This window comes from Lonchura striata, chromosome 1A (assembly GCF_050655825.1).
Source record: "Lonchura striata isolate lonStrDom1 chromosome 1A, ASM5065582v1, whole genome shotgun sequence".
Taxonomy (NCBI): Eukaryota; Metazoa; Chordata; class Aves; order Passeriformes; family Estrildidae; genus Lonchura; species Lonchura striata.
In genome coordinates, this window is record NC_140741.1 from 60064591 (window position 1) to 60079438 (window position 14848).

General features: G+C 44.1%; 2 protein-coding genes across 2 annotated transcripts; both read left to right on the plus strand.

Annotated features, from left to right (window-relative positions):
• Positions 1-136: 136 nt before the first annotated feature.
• Positions 137-6347, plus strand: MGP (matrix Gla protein). The gene is made up of 5 exons (XM_021552739.3): positions 137-283; positions 2910-3060; positions 3847-3882; positions 5053-5128; positions 5969-6347. Exons 2-5 carry the CDS (start codon positions 3000-3002, stop codon positions 6108-6110), a joined length of 315 nt encoding a protein of 104 aa, XP_021408414.3. The 5' UTR covers positions 137-283; positions 2910-2999; the 3' UTR covers positions 6111-6347.
• A 3078-nt stretch (positions 6348-9425) lies between these two features.
• LOC110483144 (osteocalcin) lies at positions 9426-14739 on the plus strand. The gene is made up of 4 exons (XM_021552827.3): positions 9426-9619; positions 10114-10149; positions 11940-12009; positions 13209-14739. The coding sequence occupies exons 1-4, from the start codon at positions 9553-9555 to the stop codon at positions 13336-13338; spliced, it is 303 nt and encodes a 100-aa protein (XP_021408502.1). The 5' UTR covers positions 9426-9552; the 3' UTR covers positions 13339-14739.
• Positions 14740-14848: the final 109 nt, after the last annotated feature.

Sequence of the window (14848 nt, forward strand, 5' to 3'; positions counted from 1 at the left end):
TGCTCCCAGGCACAGAAAGGCAACCTGGCAACCCCTCTAGCTGCTGGTGTGTGCTCTGGCTCTCTCCCTTTTGGCTCAGCTCTTTGATGTTGCTGGCTTCCCGGCTGTGGGCAGAAGGTGGTTCTGATGGTAGCCTGGGGGTGGATCAAGAGTGGGAGAGGGGAGGAGTCACTGATCGATGCTAATGAATAAAAGGTCCCTCTTCTTCGGTCCAGGGTCCAAGACACCAGGAGAGCTGCCCCCTGAGACAAGAGCTGCAGACTGGCAGGGAAGCGACAGCTTAGTGAGTATTCAGGGACTGCCTTGCTTTTCCTGGACAGCTGCTTATTATCATTGCCTTGCTGGTGCTTCACTGCTGTAAAATGTTAGGAGTGTTTCATACAGCGTGAAGTGTTGTGATTTTCCACTCCAGCAGCAGACATATCAAGGCTGCTTTTCTGATCCCTTCTTTATTTGTGAGTCTACAGGGATCTTCCTGGCATGTGCAAATTTGTCTTAGCTCCTTTCTGTACTTCTAACCAGTGGATGCTGCAACAAAGCAGAGGGATTGGGCTCCCTGTGCTGCATGGTATGTTACCCCCAGGGCAGCCACTGTTGTTGAGTAGGGGAGATGTGTGCTGGGCAAGTATGGAGTGCAGGGGGAGCAGAAAGGAGTACTTTTGCAAGAGGAAGAATTCCCCGAAGGAGAATTGCTGGAATAGGGCTGTGAAGCTGGCATGTTCATTCATCCCTTGAAAAATGTATTGCTTCTGTGGTAACAAATGAAACATTTGGGTTAAAGTGGTGTTTGTGGCTGTTCTCCTGTGGTTGATGGCAGAGTATGATCCAGGCATTCTAGGATTAGAATCCTCTGAAATGGGAGCAGAGAGCTCTGCCCTGAGTGAAGACAAATAAAGAGGGTTTGGCTTGAAAGTGCATTTGAGTTTCCCACTGGGCAGCCTTGCTTTCATTCCAAAGTACACCCAGCATCTTCCTCTCTGTGCCCCATTGCTTTCCCACTGGGGTCTGTCCTCCAGCTTCTCCCTTGTGCTTTTCTTTCTTAGCAGCTACTGTACAAGACAATTGTGAAACCTATAAAATCCACATTCAACAGTAAGTCCAAAACTTCTAAGTTCTAAGAAATGAAAAGGATCCCAGAGCAGAGAATTTCCTTAAAGAGACTGGAGTGGCAGGGCACAGAGCAGCAGCAGCAAAGTCTCAGTTCCCTTTGACCTTGTATTTATAGCAAACTTATGGCTTTCCCCCAAGTTTTCCTCCTCATTTCAGGCTAAGCACTGAACAGGCAAGAAGTGGATGTGTATGGGGGGGGCCTTGATGGTGCAGGATTGAGCTGCTCTCCACATGGGGTGGGATAACAGGGATGAAGAGAAATTCTTTCTCTTTGGTCTGAAGTTGAAGTCCCTGGTCAGCTTTTCCTCCTGAGAATGAAGGCTTCAAGTAAAGGTCCTGAGTTTGACATTGAAAGAGTAAATTGCAAAACCCAGAGTAATCTTTTTCCAATGAATTTCAGTTCTCACTGATGAAGTGTTAGGCTCTGGATAAATGTCCCTGCAGTTCTTGGCTGTGTTACCTTCAGTGCAACTTCATGGATTGACCTCTGAAGGTGACATCAGTGACAACGGCACAGTGGTTTGGGGAAAATGGTCTGCACCCAGAGTGTGTTCACTTTGCATCCTGTCAGTGAGAAATCCTGATACCTGCATATACACATAGACAAAACAGGCAGTAGTCACAGCTTGGATGAGACATAAGAATGCTCCTGGGGCTTAGATTCATTCCCAGGCAGTGTCTGGGGTCCCAGCCCCATCACTGATACCTGGGGAGGGCTGGCAGGTAGTGGGTGCCCCCCCCCTCCCCCCCCCGTCCCTACCTTGTCTCTAGCAAACTCTTTCCTTTTCACTCAGCAGGGATAGCCATCTCTGTAACTCCTTTCTCTTTTACTGCTTTCTACTGTTCCAAGAGTTGGAGAGTGGAACACCTGATGTTTTGTCCATCTCTGCTGCCCATGATATTGGATCTAGTCAAATTCTTTTAGATGTTAAAAGACAAGGTAATTCTCTCTGAGACTGCTGGCCTTGAAGATCCATCCCAGATGAAAAGCCTTATGTTGGCATGTGCCTTTGGTGCCCATGAGGCAAGGACTGCTAGTGCTAGACCAAAGAGGGAAATGTTTGCCTCTGACTCCACCAAGATGCTGTCCTTTGGACTGGAAGAGGAGTCTGGGGTCAGCACCACAGTGAGAGCCTTCAAAGATAGAGCTCTGGGTGCTGCTGTCATCTCAATGCAAAAAACATGATCACACCAGCAGAGGGATTCTTTCAGGTTGCTGCATGTCACTTCTGAAGCAATAAAATAGGAGATGAAAAGGGGCAGCAGGGTTGTATTCCTTCTCTGATAGCTGGCAGGCTGGCATTGCAGCAGAGGGCAGCTGGAGAGGGGGGGACTGAGTGGGACAGGAATGTTTGAAGCTTCATGCTCCATGTCTCCATCGGCAAAGCTGACAGAAGTGTTTGGGCTGGTTGTATCCAGACAGAATATATTGAGGGCAAAGAGAGCAGATCAGAGGAAAAATCAGAAAAACAAACATTCATATTTGGGCTCAACACACACTTCTGCCTTTGGGCCCCTGGCAGCCTGTGAAATTCCTTCCACTTGCCTAGGCCAGCTTTTCTGAGTATGGAGTGCTAGTGACATGTTTGCCTCTGGATCATGTCCCCCAGGCCTGAGCTATGAGAGGAAGGGGGCATGCCCCTTCCTTCCCAAAACCTAATCCAGTCTGCTAATAGAGGATGTTTTGTAATAGCTCCAAGAAGAGTGTGTACCAGCTAGCTGTCACCTTGCCCAGGCTCTTTCATGGGCTTCCTCCTAGCTCTGTTTTCATAATAAACATTCCACTGCTAATTTTGCAGTCAGCCCAGGATCTCCAGCTACCCTCAGTTAGAAGAAAGCAAAACTCAGTGAGAAATACAGAGTGAGAGATTCGTCCCTGCACTGGCACAATGCGCGCTCTCGTCATCCTTACACTCCTGGCTGTCTTGGTGGTGGCTGCCACTTCCTATGGTAGGTGACCTTTATTACTGGGTAGAATGAAAACTCCAAACCTGCAGACATTTCTGGGTCTGTTCAGATGTTTGTTATTTAACTTTGTGTCTTCTTTGCCCTTAACTTGATCTCTTGCCTGCTTTCCTACCCTTGTGTTAGATCCTCCTAGGCCTGATCCAGAACTGTTACTGCCAGTCACTGGAATTCACGGTCCAGGATGCTTCAAACCCTTCCTCTTTGTTCCAGCTCACCTCACAGACTGCTCCTCTTTTTGTCCTGCTGTTGTCTGAACTGTGATAAGTGTGGTAATTCTTAATTATTCCTTGCTAATGGGAAGATATTCCTTTTTACTTTTGTAATATCATCCCCTTTTCCTGGTGAGGCACACAGTTCCATATTGGTGGAATTAAGATGCTGCTTCATGCAAGATTCAAGTGTATTTCACTGTGCTAATCCATTCTCTAAGAACACATGCAAGCTTTGAAGGCAAATTGGTATCCTATCACTGTAGTGTCAGGAGCAGAAGGTGAAGAACTGTGCTGGAGAATCAGGCTGGATGACCAAGTGTGAGTCTGGAAGCACTGACTAAATCACCAGGTAGCTGTCTATTAAATTCCTGAGCACTTTAACCTCCTCATATCAATTCTAGGTCACACCACTGATCCCTTTCTCTTCCTTTTAAAGATGTGCCTTAAAACCTGGCTTCTCTGATTTCTGTGTGTATTCTGTTGATCTGTGGTACATGAAATACTGAATCCCATCAACACAGTGTCATAATACATGTTTCATTCTTTCTTTCCACAGAGTCCCATGAGAGCATGGAATCCCATGAGTATCTCAGTAAGAGACTTTTTTACTATTTTATTGAATTTGCAGAGTGCTACAGACATGTCCAAGATAATTTACTCATACTCCTATTAGGGATAAAATAGGTAGAACAACTGAGCCCAGGGAAACTGAATTTACTGAGTGATGGAGTTTCAGAATGAAAAGGGAGAGAGTTAAAAGAAGACTTCACATGTTTTGGCACATGCTCATACCACTATTTTGCATAGAATATAATGAGAATTGGAAAACAAATTTTGAGAACAGAGCTCAGGTCTCTGTTACATGTACCAAACTGACACTAGAAAAGGACATTGCTCAAAAAGCTCTACGATGAGCATGGAAAGAGCCACTGTAGAAAGCCATGTACAGAATTTATTCTCCCTGAAGTACAAGGAGAGCCTTACTCTAAGCACCTTGGAAGCAGGCATGGTGTGTGAATAGGAGGGATCCTTTGGCTGGAAGAGGGAGAGAGAGTGTCACAGGAAAAGCATGAAAAGGGTGAAGGGTGTCACTTTGGAACCAGCAATATCCTGGAGAGGTTAAAGAACAGGTGAATCAAAATGAAAAAGAAATTAGGACATTAGGACATCTGGAAGAAGGATTTCACAAAGCAGATAGTCAGCAACACAAAGGCACATATGGAAGCCAAATGACATCCATAGACTCCTGACCTCTGCAACAGGACTGTGATGTTTCTCAAAAAAATCAGAAAGGACATTTGGGCCCCTCAGTCCAAAACTGCCCCACAAACTTCTCAATGACTGTCTAACTTTGGAGGCAGAGAGAATCACTCATGCCCTTCCTGTGCACAATTTCACAGTTCTTGTAGTTCTTTTGAGAGTGCTCAGATGTCCCATGGTCTGTGTAGCTTGGTGCCTACCTGTTCTGGGCAAGCTCCACTCAATCAGAGGGACTGTGGCAGCAAAATCACAGTATCATTCCTCTGGGTTATTTGAATAATATCAGAACACGACCAACATGGGCACCTCTGTACAGGCTGCATTACCCACTGAGAGAGCCTATACATGAACCAGCCAGGGGACAGGAGGGAATATTAAAAGGTCTTGGATTTAATTGTACATGGGAGGGGAGACAAGGAGGCTGTTATAAAGGAGGAAGCCAGTTTTTGTTGAAATCTGGCATTGAAAAAGTGCCAGTCTGAATAACCCCTTGCCTTTTCAGATCCCTTCCTCAACAGGCGAAGGGCCAATGACTTCATACAAGCTGACACAAGACTAAGAGCCATCACTCAGGAGAGGTATGCCATGGCCTCAGGATGCTGAGCTTGACAGATTCCTCCTTGCCAAGAGAGGCTGTTAGCAGGGGTGGCAGCCAGGGTGACTTGTGAGAAGCCTCAGTCCCTCTTTTAATGTGAGGTACTTTTTAATTCCCCAAACCCAGGAAAAGTAAGAATTCAGATAACAGAAAGCATGTCCTTAGATTTAGAGACATGTCACATGCTGAGAAGACTGAAAATTTTTTCTGAAGGAAGCACCAACAGAAGGAGAGAGAATTAATGTGGGATGGTCGGAAAGAAAGATCAGTTTGAGAGCTTTTTCGAGTTCTCAGATTTCATGCAGAACTTGCATGACTTTTTCTAAATCAAAGGGTCATCTGAGGGCCTCCTTGCCTCACTTATAAAATACAGGTGTAACCAATTTCATGCCTTATTCAAGGCTTGTGAAAATAAAGACTGAAATACGGAAATAATCTCTTGGCGAGGCATAAGACAAACCTTCTCCTCAGTACCAGGTGACCTATTTCAGGTATTTTTTTCTATGTATATGTTTGGGAACGAGCAGAAGAGCTGAAGAAAGCAGGCTAGGGAAGGCTTCCTCCAGCTGAGACAGGAGCCATTCCCCTCTCCCCACCACCTTACTTAGCCCCTAAATAAAAGGTTGCCTGAGGAGGCAAAACATTCCTGCTGTAGTCCCTGGGTATGGTGAGCACAGAAGCTGGCATGCTAAGAACCATGTAGCTGGATGATGGACTCTAATGGTGGATCCTTAATCCAAGCAGGGAGTTTTGGAACAGGAAAGGGCTGTAGGCAGATATTTAAGATCTCAGCATTTACCCCTCTTCTCTCCTACCTTTACAGGATCAGGGAGCGTAGTAAGGCACCCCAGGAGCATCAGAGGGAGCTCTGCGAGGACTACTACCCTTGTGAAATGTACGCTTTTCGCCATGGCTACGCTGCTGCTTACAAGCACTATTTTGGGGGGAGGAGGAGGACCAAGTAAAGAATGACCTGTCCCCACCCTGGGGCCTGGAGTCCAGGGTATCCTCCCCAAAATTGCAATGGCTCTGAAACATATTCAGTTGCTTGTATCCCTGTATGTTATCCTGCCTGCTTCTTCTCTCCCATGTAGCCATGGATTCCTACACTGTGTTAATTAGCGCTGAGCTGATGTAGCAGAGATCACAGAGAGTTCAGGATGTGGGTGTTTACTACAAAATAAATTGCTGGTTTGATACTATCTTCTCATGACTCACAGTATTTTGGAAGGGGGGTATGCAATTTTCCATAAAGGAACTGAATCTGTGTATCATACATTCTGTTGCAGATTATGGGGAAAAACATCATCACCTTGCAAGCATATGGCTATGGAACCTATAATGTTCTTGTTCCAGGTTCTACAAGTAGCTTCTTTCAGAGGTCACTGGACAGTTTCAGCTCCCAGTCTTAATCTAAAAACAGTGGTGTGTTCAGAATACAAATGCAGTTTTTGAAAATCAAGTCTTTCCTCAGCTGGGGAAACAAAATCGAGAAAGCACCTATTTAATCATAAAACAAAGTTAGGGTGAGAGTTGGTGACAAAAAAATCTTGTAAACTGCCTCTTGTTTATCTAGTTACCATCAGGTCCTGATGTTAGGTGCTCCTTTAGAAAGGAGTGTGTGGTCCAGACTTAACTTGTATTTCCCTTTGCAATCCCTTTCAAAACCCTTCCACTTGAAACTACACTGGTAGCACTTGAAAGCTGCAGAAAGTGAAGCTGCAGAGGGGCTCCTGGTGGTAAATAAATAGAAAAAAGAAATCCAACGTTTGGGGTCAGGCCCAACTTTGCTCACACAGAACAATTTCATTTGACTGTTCACAAATTGTTTGAAATCAAGATGTGGCTTGACCCTGCGCGCAAGTTACTGAGCCCCTCCTGGACCTCTGAGGAGTGAGTATGGCTGCATTCTGCTCACCATCACCAGGGCCTGTCCCCAGGCCAAAAAGCACCAGTGCTGACGTGTCTGAGAATTCCGTGCTGCTTTGGGCTTGACAGCAGCCACAGCAGCTGGGACACCCTTTGGTGTGATTTGTGTAGGAGACATAACATCTACCTCAGCTCAACACAGATGGTTTCAGCATTCACTTCTCTAGGCTTACACAGGCACCTGCAAATTATGGAAGCTGGAACGATTCATGGCATGCAATCAAAGTCTGTGATGTATAAAGTATCACATTGTTGACTAATCTTTGAAACAAAGTCTGGAGCCAAATCTACCTGGCCCATTAGAAACATGCTTCTCCTTCCAAAACATACTCCAAGGTTTGCCAGCTTTGAAACTGAATTTTGGAAAGGAATGTGATTTATTTATTGAAAACACTTCTGATAGGAAACTCCACCCTGACAGTTACTAAAGTTTTGTCCAGAGGAAAAAATGAGAGAGAAATAATTTTAAGGAAAAAGCCTGTACAGATTAGGTGCATTCACACACACTTGTTCCCTATGATCTCAAGTAGGTGAATCTTGTGATCACCAACCGGAGCAAACTCACATATGCTAAAATAAACAAGTCTGCAGTGTCTGGGTTTGACTTGATACAGTGACACCACCACAACAGAAGGCACAAGGTCTAGTGCTGTCTGGGTCTGTGTCCAGAAATATCCAGTGATTCCAATCCCCAGTTAACCAGCATAAATAATGAAAAACACCAGACATTTCTGTGGGATTTCATTAGCACAAGCAGCAACCAAACAGATTTAAGAGACTTCATGCTGTTTAGAAGGCTTGGGAAAAGATGGGAGGATAAATAAAGCTGTTTGGATTACTAGAATTGTACATTTATATATTTATATTATTTCAAGTATTCATCTGGAAGCATAACTTTCCTAGAATACCTATTATTTTTAGATGTTTATTTACTTTTTAACTGTTGCTCTTTTGCTGGAATAATATATATACAAGACCTTTTGCTGGATGTCATTAGTACATATATTCAACTTTCCTGGACTGTAGAAAAGTTAACAGGGACAAAAATTGGGGTTTATTTTAATCCTGAAAATTCTCTAAGCTAAAAGACAGTGTTTCTAAGAATTGGGAAAATCCCTAATAGCTCTGATTTTCCTTGGGAACCTCCTAAACTTTACTTCTGTAATCCTGCACGTGGGTCTGAAGAGGAGTAGATATGAAATGGAGGAAGATTATATCTCTCCTACACCAGAAAGAATAAGCACACTTGATTTAAAAAAAAACACAAAACAACTACCCAAAGTTGGTCTCTTGGTCTGTTCAGCCAGGAGGAAACCTCATTGCAGTGTACATCCTCCTAAGGGGTAGTGGAGGGGCAGCACCGATCTCTATCTCTGGTCATCAGTGATAGTACCCAAGGGAACAGCTGGAACTGTGTCAGGGAATGTTTAGGCTGGATATCAGGAAAAGGGTTTTCACCCAGAGGGTGGTTGGGCACTGAACAGGCTCCCCAGGGAAGTGGTCACAGCACCACCCTGACAGAGCTCAAGAAGAATTTGAACCATGTTCTCAGGTACAGGGTATGAGTCTTGTGCAGGGCCAGGAGCTGGACTTGACGAGTCCCTTCCAACTCAGGTTATTCTGTGATTCTGCAGTTCCTATGCTTTTGTGGGATGTGGATTTGGTAACTTGGGTAGTGGGTTTGGGGAGCATGGGGTTATTGACACATAGCCCATGCAAGGCTCTTGCCATACCGAGTAACTTTAACCACTCAGGCCCTGAAGAATAAAACATTTTGGAGTCTAAATGTTTAATTGATTATTAGACAAGAGAAGCCAAAATAAAGCTTCTAAATTGTGAAGATTTCCAGGAGGAAAATATAAAGATCTTCCCTCAATTTAACTTCCAAAGTTTCAAAAGTATAAAAATCTCATCTCCAAAGTGATTCAGTGAAATTATGAAACTGTCTGAAAAACTACTGTTTGCCCTATGCAAACTGAATTACAGGTTTCTTTACCTTCAGGGTAATGAGCCAACGTGGGGTAGAGGAAACGGTCATCATTGTGTTCAGTCTCATTTGAGAAACTCCACATGAGAGACCTCCATCACGTGAAAAGAATTGCTCTATTTCAGTGTGTGCTGGTCTGGTCTCTCCTCTGGCTTTCTAGCATGACTGAATGACTTTCAAGTTTGTAAGAAAAATGATTTTTTAAAATCCAGTTGTTTTTCTTCAACAACACCATTCAAAACCTCAGATAAAATCTCTTGGAAATGCCCTGAGTCATGAGATGGATGCCAAAATGACTGCCAGGACCCAGTATATCCCAGCCCAAAGGACGGGCTTTGTTTTGGAGTACAGACATAGGAACACAAGCCAGATCCCTGATGTCTCCAAGAAATCAGAGGATATAAACTGCTGCCCAAAAGCAAGCCCCGGAGAACTTCAATAACCTCCAGGAAAGCTCTGAGGTTAGGGAGACTAGCACAGCCAAAGAAGACATGAGGAGTCTGCTGGCACTGCTGATGGTGACTCTGGCCCTGGCAGCACTCTGCTGTTGTGAGGAAGGTAAGGAGACATCTTCCCAGGAAGGCTCTCAGAGCACTGCTGAACCCTTCAGCTTGCTGTCAGCCTCCCGCCAGTCTGGGAGAAACACAGAGCTTTGGGAGGGAGGAGATGCAGCACCAGTCATTGCACAGCTTCAGGTCTCTGTTGGAGAGTCACAGATGAGAGAGGGATTGGGAACAGAGACCTCCATCTTTTGCTGGGCATTTTCTTCCACTGGTCAACACCCGCTCACCCCCACCTCAGTTGCATATTGAATTGCAGCAGAGAATTTGAACATTTTAATATCTTTAAGATTTCAACTGGTTTATCATTTAGTGTCTGTCTAAATGGTGGGTATTTCTAAAACCACTTTTGGAAGAAACAGACCTTCTGTGTAAGTGGGGGGAGCTGGATCTGGCCAGTCAGTGGTGGGATTCAGTTACAGAGGAGGACGACTCACAAGCATAGAAGGACTCACAAGCAGACTCCTTTCTGTCTGTCTGTCTGCCTTCCAGATCCCAAAGAACCCTCAGGATCTCTCAGCGCTGACAGTGAGTATATAATTCTGACTGATGCTCAGCTTCATTCTCCTGCATCTGCCTTCTCTCTTCCCTTTGATAGGTGTAAGGGCTGAACAAGAATCATGCTGAGTCTCTCTCTAACTCCTCCCCTTTTGCTCCCTAATGCAGTCCCGGAGGTGCAGGAGCATGTGCAGCAAGCAGAGCCCCTCTGGTGTGAGCAGGTGACACGAGGGCAGCGCTGTCCCTGCTGCTGCCCCAGGCGCCAGAGCCCACCAGCCGTGCCCTGGCAAGGCACAGATGCACCTGCCTCCTGTGAAACAGAGCTGTGTTGGTGGAGTCTCCCTGCTCTGACCCGGCTTCAGAGACCTGCCCAGAGTGACTGCTCATCCCCAGGCTGTTCTGAGAGCAGAAGCTGCCCACATCAATGGGTTGTGCCATCCCTGCCAAATCCTGCAACAAGGAAACCCTGAAAGAGGGGGACTTTCTTGGTTACTCCTGAGGGCTGCAGTCCCTCCTCTAAGGTCACCTGGGATGCTGGGATTTGTACACCTTGGGCTGTTCACAACTTTTGCAGCAAGCTGATCCTGGCAAAATTCTGTATGGAAAGTCCTTTTTGTTCTCTCATGTCTTGCCTTTCTCACACTTTAAAGGATAACATTGCTGCTGAGAAGCATGAAAGCTGGTATTTTTCCAGTGAGCCAATACAAACACAGATTGGGAAAGAGAAAAAAAGATGTAAAGACTATTCAGGGAAAAGTGGTAGTTTTTGACAATTCATTAACTGGCAGTTTCTGTGTAGTCAGTATTTTGATCCAGACTAAACCTCTGTTTGCTAGAGATGGGATACCTCTCACATCCAAAGAGAAATACAGCCAAACACTCCATGATGATGAGGGAAGGGATAAACCCCACCATCTCCCCAAAGGCAGAGGTCTTGGAATCTTTTTTCCCCAGAGACAGCAACAATTTGGCAGTTTCCATGCTGAAAGGTTATTGGTGTGCTGCTGCCTGTGTTGCTGCTGTACCAGCACCTGTGCACACCTCTGCTGTTGTGGGACATCCCATGGAGCGAGGCTGTGCTGTGCTGAGCCCTGGCTTGGGCTGGGAGGTGCCTGTACCTGGTGTTTGTGGGGTCCTTCACAGCACCATGGTGTTTGCACAACGACAAATCAAGGGAGCAAAGAAGCAACTGTGCAGACATGATGTGTTAGTGGAGAGCAGGGGCAAATGCTCTCATGGCTGAAACATCTCTTATGTTCTCCGAGTTCTGAATGCTGGGATGTTTTTACATCTTGGGTGTATTTCTCACTGGGTGATATTTACTGTCACTGTTTTATACTCTTCACCTTTCACAGAACTCTGTACATGTGAGCATTGGTATTTCTGTGTGTTGCCTGTTGCTCATGGCTCATTGGAGGTGCTTTAAGGTCTTCTGGTTGGGATCCCACATCATTCTCAGTCAGAGTCCAGACACAAAAAAGAAGCCAAACTCTAAAATTAAGTAGCCCAGGGAGAGAGGGTGCCATTCTCCTAATTTTCTTCTTATTAATATTTTATGCCTTCAGCACATTTGCTGCAGACTCAGATTATGCTGTGTGATAAGGAAATGGAGTTTATGACAGAAAAAGCCCTTGCTTCATGGAGATATGAAGGCTGCAGTGGGGAGGGAGCTTTGAGTGGACAGTGGGATGGGGAGAGATGAATGGACCATTAGGATGGTTTGTGGCAGTCATTTGCTTGTGAAGAAAGTAGATTCTTTTCAGAGGTTGGACTGGTCTGTGTGTGCTGTGTCTCTAACCTGCTGTGCTCTCTCTTGGCAGGCATCAAGATTAAAAAAGAGGTCGCCAATGCCTTTGTGAAGAGGAAGAAGAGATCCAGCCCTTACGAATGGTAACAATTCAGGAGCTGGGCTGAGAGCTGGACCTGTGCTGAAGAGGGGGTGGGAAGGCCATAGGGCATGGCAAGGCATTGTTTTGTTGTAGAGCTATGTTATTACCCTCATGTGCTGAAGGAAAAAGGCTGTAGGAGACATTCAGTAATGGAATTTTTTTTCCATTCTTTTTTTCATTAAAAGACATTTGAAGGCTCATAGCTGGAGTCTAGTATTCCTCCCAGGAAGAAAGACAGCATCACTTGTGCTAGCTATGGAGACAGGAGAATACAAGTCAGAAGCTGCTCCAACCTACAGGGTCATCAGGACCAATTTTTAGGATAATGAGAATCATAGAGCCTTGGTCATTGCCTCTGGTTTCCCACAGAGAAAGCACAGCTTTGTTGCAGGCATAAGGCTAGATCAGATTGGCTGTTCTTTCTGAAGCTGTAGAACATATCTTGTGCAGAAAGTAGACACAAAGATTTGGAGAAATCCCAGCTATTTGAGAAATTTCAGGTAATGCAAGGAAGTTCTTCATACATTTCCTGGAAGAGGTTGTTAAGCTACTGTTTCCAATACAGAAATAAAGTAAAAATTCATGAGGTACTGGTGGGATTTCTGTGGTGGTGTGTACTGTCTTCAGGAAAGATTAACCAAACATAGAAGAGGAATTGAGAATGACATCCAAAGTGTATACCTGAGATTAAAAATTTTGGGCCTTCTTAGCCTAGCAAAAAAGAAAAGAAAAAAAAACTACATGGGGATAATGCTCCTGTCTACAATAGAAATGGCAAGCATTTAAGCTAAAGGATAATAATGTCTAATGGGCAAAAATAAAGGTAAGCAGGAAATAATAAAATAGATATATAATTAAATAAATAACAACAACAACAATAAAATCCTGTGTAGGTGGGGAACGAGATTAAAAAAAAAAAGCCAAATCCTTAAAACTTTTGTGATATCCTTAGCTGATAAAACCTCAAGAGCAATTGATTTAAATTGGTTTCAATCCCATATTTCCCAGCATTGATCAAGTAGCTTAACCCTGAGTAAGCAGATGTTTAACTCAGCATAACCAGTCCCCTGTTGGGTCTCCCTGGAGGATTGCAAGTAGTTTTGCTTCAGAGGATCATTTCCTTCATGTCAGTGTCAGGTGTATGAACTGTCTCCAACTGCATTGGCTGAAACTGCAGAATGGCATCTCTGTCTGCTGCAGGTACTTGGAGTATTATAAAAGTCCGATGGAGCAGATGCATGAGCGCTGTGAAAACTACCCCCCCTGTGACTATCTCTCTGACCAAGTGGGATTTGCTTTGGCCTACAACCACTTCTTTGGGAGATACTGAGGATGGGAAGGCTTGGAATGCTTGTTTGCCTTGGAACACTCCAAACCCCACAGGAGAAAGAAGCTGTGGTTGGGAAGGAGGGAAGGAAAGCATCTGGACTGGCATCTTCTGTCGTTATCTCCCAACCATCTGGAACACCAAGGCAGGGATTATACCATTTGTTGAGCTTCCATTAACTTTCTTCTTTTCATCAATAAAGTTTCTCTTCACACATCTTTTGTGCTATTTTGAGCTTTACCAGAAGACTCTGTCTTATTTCCTTCCACCTGAATCCCCAGCACACAATATGTGGAAAATAGGGATTAGTTTAAAGAAAACCACTGCATGCCTTAGAAAAAAATCACTAGATCTTTTATCCTCTTCTGCAAAATACAGGAGGACTATGGAAGAAGAATGTCATGTTCTGTGTAAATGTGATGGATCTGATCCTGGGATGCTCACTGTGAAGAAGGAAGAACACCTGCCTCCTCTTCCAATTAGTGGGAAAGTTCAGTATTTTCATGTAGAATAATCACATTAAATATGCACCACAGTAGGATCATTTGTAAAGGTAGAAGTGTGCAAATACTCTTGCATAGATAGCAATCAGCTTCTGGTACACTCTTCTGATTACTCTGTCATAAAATTTGCTGTATAGCAACAATAAATAAATCCCAAAAGGTGTGTTTAAGGAGTCCCTTTAGATCAGCCCTTGCATTTGTGTGCTGCTTTTCATGACTGTAAAAAAAGACCTCGAATTCTCTTGGTTCTGTATTTTGGTTTTGTTTTTTCCAACCAGCTTCTAGTAAAAATAAAAATACCTAGCAGAACAAAAACAAACAAACAAACAAACAGCCCCAAAACAACAACAAAAAACAAAACAAACAAACAAAACCAAAAAAAACACCACCAACCCCCCAAAAAACCAAATAAACCTATTCTCCTCTGTTGCTTTTGCATTTTGCTTGAAACTAGAAGTACTTAAACAGTTAAAAAAAAATTAAAAAAAGAAGAAAAGAAAGCTATATACATTATAAAATGTTTATAAAAAGCTTTTTAAAAAAGAAAATTGGTTCAATAATGGATTGAAATTGGGCCAGTTTTTGGTTTATTCAAGACAATTGGTAGCTAAATATAGATAAATATACATATAAAATGTATGTGTATTTTTATCTACATATTGTCTTTCCTCTGCACTACTTCATTCTGTCCTCTGGCATTAATATTATACCTTAGCAACTTTGTGCATAACCTTCCTGATTTACTCTGTCAGCTTTCCTTCCCTGAGAGGTGGACAGCAGATCACACCTCCAAGGACAGGAACTGCAGATGCTCAGGAAACTGGCAGAAACCAAATCTCTCTGGTTACATGTGGTACAACCATCCTCAGCTGCTCATTGCAATAAATACTGCTTATGGAAACTGGGTTGGTGTGCTGTTTCTTTCTGTTCCTCTGCACAACCTTTACCTGTGGCAAAAGAGATGCCTGGAAGACATAGCCTGCTTTTGTGAACCCTGAGGAGCAGGAGCC

Coding starts and splice junctions, on each gene's coding strand:
- MGP (XM_021552739.3), top strand. CDS start 3,000: ATGCGCGCTCTCGTCATCCTTACACTCCTGGCTGTCTTGGTGGTGGCT. Junction 3,061..3,846: donor GGTGGCTGCCACTTCCTATG/GTAGGTGACCTT, acceptor TTCTTTCCACAG/AGTCCCATGAGAGCATGGAA. Junction 3,883..5,052: donor GGAATCCCATGAGTATCTCA/GTAAGAGACTTT, acceptor TTGCCTTTTCAG/ATCCCTTCCTCAACAGGCGA.
- LOC110483144 (XM_021552827.3), top strand. CDS start 9,553: ATGAGGAGTCTGCTGGCACTGCTGATGGTGACTCTGGCCCTGGCAGCA. Junction 9,620..10,113: donor ACTCTGCTGTTGTGAGGAAG/GTAAGGAGACAT, acceptor TCTGCCTTCCAG/ATCCCAAAGAACCCTCAGGA. Junction 10,150..11,939: donor AGGATCTCTCAGCGCTGACA/GTGAGTATATAA, acceptor CTCTCTTGGCAG/GCATCAAGATTAAAAAAGAG.